The sequence below is a fragment of the Diabrotica virgifera genome, chromosome 7 (assembly GCF_917563875.1).
Source record: "Diabrotica virgifera virgifera chromosome 7, PGI_DIABVI_V3a".
Taxonomy (NCBI): Eukaryota; Metazoa; Arthropoda; class Insecta; order Coleoptera; family Chrysomelidae; genus Diabrotica; species Diabrotica virgifera.
Genome location: NC_065449.1, coordinates 98,063,991 through 98,076,433, shown reverse-complemented (window position 1 = coordinate 98,076,433; position 12,443 = coordinate 98,063,991). Strand labels below are relative to the sequence as shown.

The window sequence follows — 12,443 nt, the reverse complement described above, 5'->3', positions numbered from 1 at the left end:
CCACCAAGCTGTACCTTTCAGATATCTTCCTTTCGTTACCCCACATACTTTACTCCCAGTTGCGTACACCAGCTCCTTAAAAATGTTCCATAATATTTCTATATCCTCCTCATTTTTCCAATTTGTTTTTCGTATTTCTTCATTTAATTTACGACAGTATTCTTTCCTAATATTTTCAGACTGAAGTTTGTATACTTTAATACTTGGTTGTTCGTAGCGATTTTCTTCATTTTTAATATTAAATGCCTGTTCTCTCCTTGTCTTTACTTTAGTTTCAACGAGAAAATGATCCGAGCTGATCTCATAGCCTCTTTTAACACGCACGTCCGCTATTTCATTTTTGTATCTGTTCTGTACTAATACTAGGTCAATAACGGATTTTTCGTTCCGCGAATCCATCACTCGTGTGTATTTATGAATCTCCTTGTGTTGAAAAAATGTGTTACTAACTTGCATATCATTCATGATGCAAAACTCGATGACTCTTTGTCCATTATTATTCCTGACCATTTCTCCATATGGTCCTATAGGGTAGTCATATTCATTGCTTGACCCCATGCTATATCCATCCTATGGAGTTTTAATTAAGTATGCACCTTTAATGTAACTATATAACATTTAAAGGGTTTTTACCCTAGTATTTCTTTGGTGGCTCAGCTAGCATCCAACCTGTTTTAACACTGATGGTGGTTTTTAATAAAATCGAAAACGTTCTGTTATGTAGCCCTTAAAGGGATTTTTAATAAAAATTTTATACCTTTTACAAAGGATTTTTTCCAATTTTTAGTTTTTAATTATTATTAACGACACCCAGGTTTGACAAGAGCATTTTTTGGTTCTGTATATAGTCCAGGGCGCATCTGTTTTGAGATGGACTTGAGAGGTGACTCAATTTTTTTTGCAGAAATTGCTTGAAAATAACTCAAATAATAATCTTACTAAGGAAGTAAAACTTCACTTGTAGGTAAATGGTATATAAATTTTGATTAAAATTTTATCTAAAATGATCCAAATTGGATAAAAGTGGGTACATCTATAGTACAAAATCTTACAAACGTTTTCGGACCAATCAGTCCATCATCAGGTGGTAGAAACCTAAAATAAGCAAACCACTGCATTAAAAAAGGCCAGATGAAATTTTGACTGTTTGAAAGTTAGGAAAATTAGAACATGTGGTTACTTACTTTAGATCCAAAGTAGTTGGAACTAGCTACATAGATAGGTCAAAAGACCTTCATTTTACAATAATTACGCCATTTCGGCTACAACAATGTCGACAATAAGTCGATGTTTAAAGGATTTAAAAACGCAGCGTTATTATAATAGTCTAGGAGCTAGTGAACCCTCCGACTAACGGTCGTCCTGTAAGGCTAGAAATTTTTCTAGTAATAATTCATAGCACACCAAGGCTAAAAACCATGACCTGGCAGGCCTCAGTGGTGCACGTGTATCTACCAGGTGAATCGAAAAGTGCAAATTTAGGGGGTAAAATAAACTTTCTCTTGTAAGGTTTAAATTTAAGTATGTGTTTGAGTAAGTCATTCAAAAGAAATGTGTACAATAACAGGCGATTCTGAAGAGCATAAGACCTTGCCAGGCGAGGGAAAAGATTAGGGGTTTTTCCTAAAATTATTCTTTTTGCATCGAACAATTTTTTTTTAGGTTTTTTTAATCATTCCAAACAGAAAACGTCTTTAGTGATTTTTCACTTAAGTTAATAGTTTTTGTTATATAAGCGATTGAAAATTTTAAAAATTGCGAAATCGGCCATTTTTAACCCTAAATCGGACATTTATCTAAAAATTTCAATGTTGCCAAGATACGTAGATGTTCTTTAAACATTGATTGATGAAATCCCGAAGAGTTTTTTGCAATAAAATATCGAAAACCCCTTTGTTTTTTTAACTGCTAATCAAGCAGGTGCGACACTGTAGTATAAGTGAGGACGTTTGAGTTTGTATAAATTCATTATCTCGAGAATGGGCAAATTTCAAGAGAAATCCTCAGACAGGTCGATTTTTATTTTTAAATTAGGACCTTTTGGTATATATATAATACTAGTGACGTCATCCATCTGAGCGTGATGACGTAATCGATGATTTTTTTGAATGAGATTTTTTTCTATTAAATTAACTTTGATTAAATTTGACAAATAGAAGAAAATTTTTTTTTGTATAAATATATTGTATAAATAATTATGTTAATGTTTATATTACTGAATAGAGAATTAAATAACCTTTCAAATGAGCTATCACACAACCCCTACTCTTATTTAAAACAATCATCGATTACGTCATCACGCCCAGATGGATGACGTCACTAGTATTATGTATATGCCAAAAAGTCCTAATTCAAAAATAAAAATCGACCTGTCTGAGGATTTCTCTTCAAAATTTGCCCATTCTCGAGATAATGAATTTATGCAAACTCAAACGTCCTCACTTATACTACAGTGTCGCACACGCTTGATTAGCAATTAAAAAAACAAAGGGGTTTTCGATATTTTATTGCAAAAAACTCTTCGGGATTTCATCAATCAATGTTTAAAGAATATCTACGTACCTTGGCAACATTGAAATTTTTAGATAAATGTCCGATTTAAGGTTAAAAATGGCCGATTTCTCAATTTTCAAAATTTTCAATCGCTCATATAACAAAAACTATTAACTTAAGAGAAAAGTCACTAAAAATGTTTTCTGTTTGAAATGGTTAAAAAAACCTAAAAAAAATTTGTTCGATGCAAAAAGAATAATTTTAGGAAAAACCCCTAATCTTTCCCCTCGCCTGGCAAGGTCTTATACTCTTCAGAATCGCCTGTCATTGTACACATTTCTTCTAAATGACTTACTCAAACACATACTTAAATTTAAACCTTACAGGAGAAAGTTTATTTTACCCCCTAAATTTGCACTTTCGATTTACCTGGTAGATACACGTGCACCGCTGAGGCCTGCCAGGTCATGGTTTTTAGCCTTGGTGTGCTATGAATTAACACTAGAAAAATTTTTAGCCTTACAGGACGACCGTTAGTCGGAGGGTTCACTAGCTCTTAGACTATAATGTGGTCTTCATCTTGGCTTCAAACTGACAGACAGAAATATGACATTAAACGAAAATTGACAAGACCTTCTAGCTAGGGAATTTTATGTGTATGCAGTTATTTTGTATTTTAGAAATGCAAAAATATTATTACTTAAATAAATGAATTTAATTAGCTATTAAATAAATGAGTGAGAATAAACAATTTGAATTAATAGTAACATAAAATTATTTATGATAATTTAATGACGATTGAAAGCGAAAATTTTGCCAACAAGGTAATGACGTCACTTGTTCGAAAAGAAGAGCAGAATAAAGAAAAAAAAATAAAATAAACAAAATAAAAGGAAATTTATTATATGATAAATATAAGGTAAAAGAATTAGTGAATAAATCATGAGTTTGGCTGTTATGAAATGTAGTTTAAGTTAATAATTAAAGTGTAAAGTTAAGAGTATAACTGGTTGTCTGAATTCATGTAGATAAGACAGGGTGAATAAAACAAAACTGATAGTAGATTACTATGGTTTAACGGAATTGAAATTTATAAAATTGAAATTAGAATAATGATGTATTGGGACCGTGCAAGTTCGGCAAAGCGACCTCTATTTCTACGCTCTGTACTTTTATTCGCACTTTTAATTATATTGGCCAATTATATTAGTCCTGGTTGCTGGATAATTGTCAAGACCATAGTCCAAAAAAATAATAAGAAGAAAAAATAAGATGCAGGTTATGTTTAGCAAACGTAAACAATTGTATGTAGTAAATAAAATCAGTTATTAAAATGCAGTACTGCAAGCAAAATACAATTAATTAAATTTACCTTTATATAATAATTGAATATCATATCAATATTGTGGAGCAATATATAATTTTTCTGCGTCAATGACAGAAGGTATGAAATATACGTCAATTTGACAATTTCAATTGACAATATGAATTATTTAAGATAGTTGCAATATTTCTCCGCGACTCGCGCACGGTCGTTTCTCGTTTCCCTTTCCAAGTACTTGCACACCGCGAATAAATGGTTAACTGAATTTATAGAATTGAAGTGTAAATAAAAACAACAATAAGAGAAAGTTTATATGGTGTGAAGTAAATAATAAAAAGGTACCAAATGATTGTATGAATTTATGCGAAAATAAAATTAAAAATAAAAATAAAATATAGAGGAAATAAAACGAGGGAGAACAGAGTTGTTCTGAAGCTATTTTCTTGTGGCATTTTTACAATTTTAACTATTTAGAATGGGAAATAAGAAATAAATAAATATTAATAATATTCTTCTACTTTAAAATGTATCATATGTATCTGAATTGCCGATATAAATGAGTCAAATTAAATAAATTATTAGAAGAATTTTTTTACTAAGCAACAACATTTTTGTTTATATTAATAGTATTTTGTATTTTGACAACGGCACCCGATTTGGGCGTCGAAACGTTAATAAAAATCATTTTTTAATAATATTGTGGCTTATTTCCCATTCTAAATAGTTAAAATTGGAGAACAGAGTGGTAGAAATATTGCATTAAAAATAAAACAAAATATGTAAGCCTTGAATTAATGGTTGTCTAACTTGAAGAGGGATTGAAAATAATAATTATGAAAAGAAAATAAAGTAAAGTTATAAAGAGAATGAATATTTTCCTTTTTATCAAATAATAATATTTTAGTTATCCTCCCACTCAAAATGGTCCGGAACATTGTTTAAATAATCAAAATATGAAGGAAAAATTCGATTTTTTATTGGTTTTTTGATTATAACTTTAAAACTATTCATTTCTGAGAAAAGTTGCACTGACATAAAAGTTACGTAATTAAATTTTCTACAATATAGAATTGGTTAAAAATTTAAAAAATAGTCACCTTTGTTGCAAAATAGCAATAATTGCGAAAAAAAAAAGATACAAAAACAAGTATTCGTATTTTACGTTTTTCAACCATTTATGCTACACTTAGGACCTTCATATTTTACCCAGAAAAACTTTATGATATAGTAAAACAACACTGTAAGATCGGTTTAATAGATTTTGCAAAATAAATTTTGCAATCCAGCTTTCGCAAAAAAATTCATTTTTTTTAATGTTGCAGGACTGAAAATAAAGCAGATAGCAAGTTGATTTTTTTTGCTTATAGAAGTGTACTGTACCTTTCATTTGCAATTTGCAAAATTAAAATCGATTAATTACCACGGCGTCAGGCAATTTTTTAAATAAACATTAATTTTTGGTGCTATGCGCAGGACAGCGGTATTCGATTCACACAAGTTGATTTCCACCAAAATGTCTTCCAATCTTTATCTAATATGTATATTTTCTTACTCTATATTTTGTTGTATTTTAATGTTTTAATTCTACAAAAATCAAACTAATTTTATTATTGTTTGTGAAATATTGTTTAAACAATTGCATATGTTATATGTTTAAAAATAATAAACTTTTATTCTCTAAGTTAAAATATATGAACAAAGAAAGTGTTGGCTAAAAAAAGTGTTATTTCAAAGGATAGAGTATGTGTTTTTATTTTGCAATAAACAAATTTATTTATTTATATCGAAATGTAATAAAAATTAAAATGTATCAATCATTATCAAAGGTCATTGGAATGCCTAATCAGAGCAAACTATCCGCTGTCCTGCGCGTAGCACCAATAATTAATGTTAATTTAAAAAGAATCCTGACGTCGTGGTAGTTAATCGACTTTAATTTTGCAAATGAAAGGCACAGTACACTTCTATACGCAAAAAAAATTTCAACTTAATATCTGCTTTATTTTCACTCCTGTAATATTTTGAAAAAATGAATTTTTTTGCGAAAGCTGGATTGCAAAATTTATTTTGCAAAATCTATTGAACCGATCTTAATGAAATTTACAGTATTGTTTTACTGTATCATAAAGTTTTTTTGGGTGAAATATGAAGGTCCTTAGTTTAGCATAAATGGTTGAAAAACGTAAAATACGAATACTCGTTTTTGTATGGTTTTTCGCAATTATTGCTATTTTGCAACAAGGGTGACTATTTTTTAAATTTTTAACCAATTCTATATTGTAGGAAATTTAATTACGCAACTTTTATGTCAGTACAACTTTTCTCGGAAATGAATACTTTTAAAGTTATAATCAAAAAACTAAGAGAAATATCGATTTTTTCCTTCATTTTTTAACATTTTGATTATTTAAACAATGTTCCCGACCTTTTTGAGAGGGAGGATAACTCAAATATTAATATTGTGAGTTATTTTCAAGCAATTTCTGCAAAAAAATTTGAGACCTCTCAACGTCCAAATGTACTACAGTCGAACCCGCTTATTGGAATAGCCTTCGTGCCAAGCAAAAATATTCGTATAACAAGGGTATTCTATTAACTGATCATTGATAGATAGTAGAAAGGTTTCGGGACCTCAAATTTTTATTCCTTAAACCGGGATATTCTTATAACCGGTATTCTAATCAACGTGTTCGACTGTAATATTTTTACAGATGCGCCCTGGTCTAATATATTATCTTGTAGAATATTTATTTATAACGTATTTATTCACTGCATATGGCCTAAACTACGTCTATTGGGCTTTTCTTGATTTGGGTATTTTGACATAAACTGTAGATGACAATAAACAGTTTTCATTACACTACCCAAGAACAAAAATCATATTAATTCTTTCTTCTTTAGAATAAGTTTTCATATTAAGAAACAGTTTTTCCTTACACTTACATGACTACATCGAATGATAATTTTCCATTATAAGGTATTAATTGAGTACCTGGTGCGTCATGTAAAATAAAAATAACCAATGTCATATGTAGGCCAAATTCAACTAAAATAATGAAACGGCCTGTGTGATGAAAAAATAATACAAATTAATATTTTGTTATTGATGGCTTGCTATCTTGTCTAAGTATATCGCCAGTGTTAGTTAACATGTACATAACCGTGACATAATTGATTATAATTATTGTTTAAGCTTAGAAATTAGGAAATAAACTGCGCGTCATAGAAAACGGGCACCCTAATGCCTAAAATGGGTCATTTTTGATGACCTAAAAAATGGGTCATTTTTGATGTCGCGTATCTCCTAAACGTGTTGTCCGATTTAAATAATTTTTTAAATATGTTATAGCCCTATTCTTTGTCAATATCCCTGTAATAATATTTTTGCTAAAAAGGTAAATTTTCATTGTATACCGGGTGTACGAATCAAACTGTGTTTCTTTCTTAAAGTTCGCAAGGCCCTGTGGAATATTTTAGCATTTGTAAAATACTGAAATTAAAACCCAACTACAGCCTCAGGTTTTCTTAACATTCTGTTTTTTTATTCATTCGCTTATGTTGGATAACACAAAAGTTATGTACTTTAACAACTAGCCATGTTCTTCATCAGTACATGGTGTTTTAAGTCTAGGGGGTTTTAGGGACTAAATAAGTTCGACAAACTTTAAGGGGTAATTCTGCATTAAAAATAATGACAGTTTGCTTTGTAATCATATATCCGCAAAAGCTTTGTTTTCGAGATACGGGATGTTAAATTTTTTCTTACAAACTGATGATTTATTTATTGCTTTAAAACCGGTTGAGATATGCAAATGAAATTTGGTAGGGTTTAAGAGATGGTTATTACACATTTTTTGACATTCAACTAAGAATTTTATATTCACTATTGGAGCGCATACGGGTAATATGACCGATCATATTATTCGTATGCACGCCAATGGTGAATAAAAAATTCTTAATTGTATGTCAAAAAATTTTCAAAAATTACGTCTTAAAACCCACCAAATTTCATTTGCATATCTCAACCGGTTTTAGGGCAATAAATAAATCGTCAGTTTGTAAGAAGAAATTCAACATCCTGTATGTAGGAAACGAAGCATTTGCGGACATATGTTTATAAAGCAACCGGTTATTATGTTTTCATGCAGAATTACCCCTTAAAGTTTGTCGTACTTCTTTAGAAACACCCTGTACTGATAAAGCGCATGCCTAGTTGTTAAAGTACATAACTTCTGTAGTATCCAACATAAGCGAATAAATAAAAAAACAGAATGTTCAGAAAACCTGAGGCTATCGTTGGGTGTTAATTTCAGTATTTTATAAATGCTAGAATATTCCACAGGGTGTTGCGAACTTTGAGAAAAAAACACAGTTTGATTCGTACACCCGGTATACAATGAAAATTTACCTGTTTTGCAAAAATATTATTACATAGATATTAACAATGAATCGGGCTATAACATATTCAAAAAATCACTTAAATCGGACAACAGGTTTAGGAGATACGCGACATCAAAAATGACCCATTTTTTAGGGTGCCCGTTTTCTATGACGCGCAGTGTATTTGAATATTTCAAAAATGGAAATATATAGGTATAGGAAACCCAATATAGTTTTAAAACTAAGTAAATTTGCAACAAAATAGACTAATAAAATACAGGGTGCTCCATTAAAGATAAATACGTTTGGCGCACCCTGTGTATGGATAATATTTTAAAATCTTATTTTTATTTGTAGAAAAAAGTTCCATCGAAATGGCAGAATTATAGAAGACAGCTGTGGATGTATTTCTATGCCGAACCAAACCAGCTTAAATTTATTTTGCAAGAAATACAAAAAGAAATTGAAAAGTCTTCAAAAAATTAAACGTGTAGCTGTTTTTCTTTCATATGTGAGAATATTATTTTGTATATTAAAAATTTATAACAACTTGAACACTTTGTTTGTGAAACTGAGAGGGTGAATATGGGAATATTAAAAATGTTTAAAATCCGCAAAAGGGAAGAGAAGTATGAACAACACTAAAGGTAAAACGGTAGGTACTTTTTTTACAATTATTTTAGCATGAAAACCCCCCGTTAATCGGGGGGTTTTGGGTCGCTGATTACGAATATCACGCCGGCGATGGTCTCCGACGCTCCTGGTGACCACAACGGACGTCCTTTCCTGGAGAGTTTTTGTATTTTGTAGAAAACCAATATAAAATCAGTGCAAACTCGTTACTCGGGGGGTTTTTATGATCGCTGAACATGAATATTATGTCGCTGATGGTCTCCGAGACATCTGATGAGCAGGACCAACTGATTTCGTATCGAATTTTCTTAAAAATACCGTAGACGATTTCTCTCCTGGGCACCAGGTATCTCGGAGACCATTGACATAATTAATTGACGTATTCAGTTATCCCAAAAATCTCCAAGTACCTACTTAATGATTATGCACTATTTTGTATCGAATTTCTACAGAACTCCAGAAGAGAGTCGGAGATCGTCGTTGTCATGATATTCGTGAACAGTGACCCCAAAATCATCCCGATTAATGACTTTGCACACTGATTTTGTAACTAATTTTCAACAAATTACAGGAGGCGAGGCCCTTCCTGGTCACCAAGTGCATAGAAGACCATCACTAGTGTTGCCAGGTCCGATTTGTTTTTAATCGGTACATAAGCAAAAACAAATCGAGATTTAGGGTTGTAGATCGGGACAAATAAACAAAAATAGCCCAGTAAATGACCGTTTTGGAGTGTAATTTTCAGAGTCGACTCCGAATTGCATGAAAATCTGGTTTTAGGTTCTACTTACTGTCTACTTCAAAGTTGAACTTGTACCGTTTGTTGCTTTTGCTTGGGGGGTGACAGTTACAGTTACCGCTTGTCAGGGGTAAAAAAACGCGCGTTTAAAGAAGTCTCCCAAAATGGATCAACTGACTAACTCTAAAAAGCTTTTGTTCTATATAATTTTTAAACTAAGTCAATACTTTTCGAGTAATTTTATCAAAAAAAAAATATTCTTAGCAAAAATGTAGCTTTTAAAAAAGCAAAAAAAAATTGTATGTTCAGAAAGTCTATAAAACCAGTAAAAGCAAAGTCGTAGCTCATCAAAAATACGTTCTTATTCGTCAAATTCCAAATCGAATTTTTCAACTTGAAATAACCAAAAAATTAAGCAATTTTCGGGCAAAACCTATTAAAATTTTTTAGTGTTTAAAAAAAATCTTTAATTTTGTTTTATATAAAAGTTGTATTAAATTTAAGCGAGTTACGCTCAAAATAAAGTTGGCTCCTTTTTTTGGTAAAAAAAATCATGAAAATCTCCCACTATTTAGCACCACCGCTTTACCTTTTACTTTATATGTGTATTGTTTATACGATCTGTAAGGTTTACCGGTTGAGAGTACCTTAGTTTTGAAAAAAATTGGTTATATATTAAAAAAAAATTTCCTAAAATATTGGAAAATGCCATTTTTTCAAAATAACTTAACAAGTATTAGGGATACTAAAAATCTCAAGAAGTAAAAAGTAGGTAGGTTTTGCTTTTATAAATATGATAGATTCATTTTGTTTTTCTGTAAGACAAAAATTGATTAAAATGTCGCTGTTCATATTTTGCATACACTCGTGATTAGTGACGCGTTCAGGCCCTTTCAATCATGTAAAAAATCAATGTAAAGTAAATTGTTTGTAAAGCGGTAACGATTAATTTCATTTGGGGTGCTAAGTAGGGAAGATTTTTACGATTTTTTTACCAAAAAAAAGGAGTCAACTTGATTTTGAACTTTTAAAAAAATAAAAATAAAGCTTTATTAAAAAAGTTTTAATTGGTTTTTTCCGAAAAGTGCTTCATTTCTTCGTTATTTCACGTTGAAATATTTGATTTGGAATTTGACGAATAAGAACGTATTTTTCATGAGCTACAACTTTGCTTTTGCTGGGTTTATAGACTTTACGAGTTCACAATTTTTTTCATTTTTTTTTTATGCTACATTTTTGCTAAGAATATTTTTTTCGATCAAATACTTACTTTTTGAGTTATTTGTGAAAATCGCCTGAAAACGTGATTTTTTTGTTGAAAAATACACATTCTCAATCGTAAATAACTCGAAAAGTATCAACTAAGTTAAAATTCTATAGAACTAAAATTGCTTAGAATTAGTCAATTTATCCACCTCCGGACTTATTTTAAACGCGCGGTTTTTGACCCCAACTAGGGGTGACTGTCACTCCCCGAGTAAAAGCAACCAACGGCACAAGCCGTCCAAATTTTCATGCAATTCGGAGTTGATCCTGAAAATTACACGGTATCGCCGTATTTCGCTTTCATTTACTGGAGTACAAGGTGTTTCTATAATCTGTATTTAATCCTACATGATAATAATAATCAGACGATATTATAAAAAAATTGTAGATTAAGTAAATTATTTATTTTTTATTAAAATTATATTTTTCATTCGATTTTGCCGCTTTTAGGAGTGCCTTGTTTTTATAACATAGTACTCTGGGCTAATTAGCAAAATACAAGGAAAAGTTATTTACCAGCAATTTTATTGCTGGAATCGTAGTATTAATAATATAGGTATGCAAAGTCCGCAGATAGTGTGCTACTTTTTTTATAAACAAAATGGCGCCCGAAAATCGTGTTTTTTTCAATTTTTGCTCTATAACTCCAAATATTTTAACTCTACACCAAAAACACCCAAATAAAAATTCACCGCAATTAAATTCGTCATACAGACGTGTTTTTCCCGATTCACTTCGAAGAAAACTTTCCCCGGAAAAAGCGGGTTTTTCCAACAAAATCTTTAATTTTCAACTAAAATTTTAGATAAGTAATTGTTAATAAATAATTAAATAACTTGGTAATATAAAAGCCCTTTCCGTATAGATTACAATTCCAGAAGCCGATGGAAATTGAATGAACAGTTTAGCAACAATTGAATTTTTAATTAAAAATTTACGGTCGCTATAATAACGACAATAATTATGGTGCATAAGAATAGCTATGATTTTTTCATAAAACGACACTCTACCGATCTAATCTACTTTACAGAATTGAAATTGGAGTATTTAAGCGGCCTCAGGAATATTTTAAAATTATTAACAATTTTTTGGCTTAAAACAAATAGAATATCTCGGGAAATATTAAACTAAATTAAATTATGAAAACGGTATTCGAAAAAGAGCGGCAGGATGATTCTTTTAAAAGAAAAAACGTTTAATAATGATGAGTGGTTCCTGAGATAAAACCGGTCAAAGTTGACCGGAATTTACGGCAAAGATATAAACAATAGGATCATAATTTTCAAACTGTCACCTTTTTATTTTTATCCTCTTTCTCCCTACCAATTTTCATATCTATAAAATGCTCATAACATATATTATTATAATAAAAACTATCGATAATACGTGTGAAAATTGCCAAAAATAGCAAAATTCCAATCAAAAATTAGGTTGGAGAAAATGTAACCCTCAAAGTTCAAAATCGGTATGCGTTAAAAAAATGCATTTTCTCGGCTTCCCATGGAGCAATTTCCTTCATTGTTTTTTTATTCCCTAATAACTCGAGTATAGCCATCGAACTAACGCATTATTAAATGTCAAACTTGCTTTTGTTTTGTTATAATAGAT

General features: G+C 30.6%; 1 protein-coding gene across 1 annotated transcript in view; it reads left to right on the top strand.

Moving 5' to 3' along the window:
• The window catches only part of LOC114330752 (uncharacterized), a 73,894-nt gene extending 65,142 nt beyond the window's left edge, over window positions 1-8,752 (top strand). Inside the window, exon 9 of the mRNA XM_050656579.1 lies at window positions 8,555-8,752. Within this exon, the coding sequence (XP_050512536.1) occupies window positions 8,555-8,683 (129 nt within the window). The 3' untranslated portion in view covers window positions 8,684-8,752. The remainder of the gene's footprint in view (window positions 1-8,554) is intronic.
• Window positions 8,753-12,443: the final 3,691 nt, after the last annotated feature.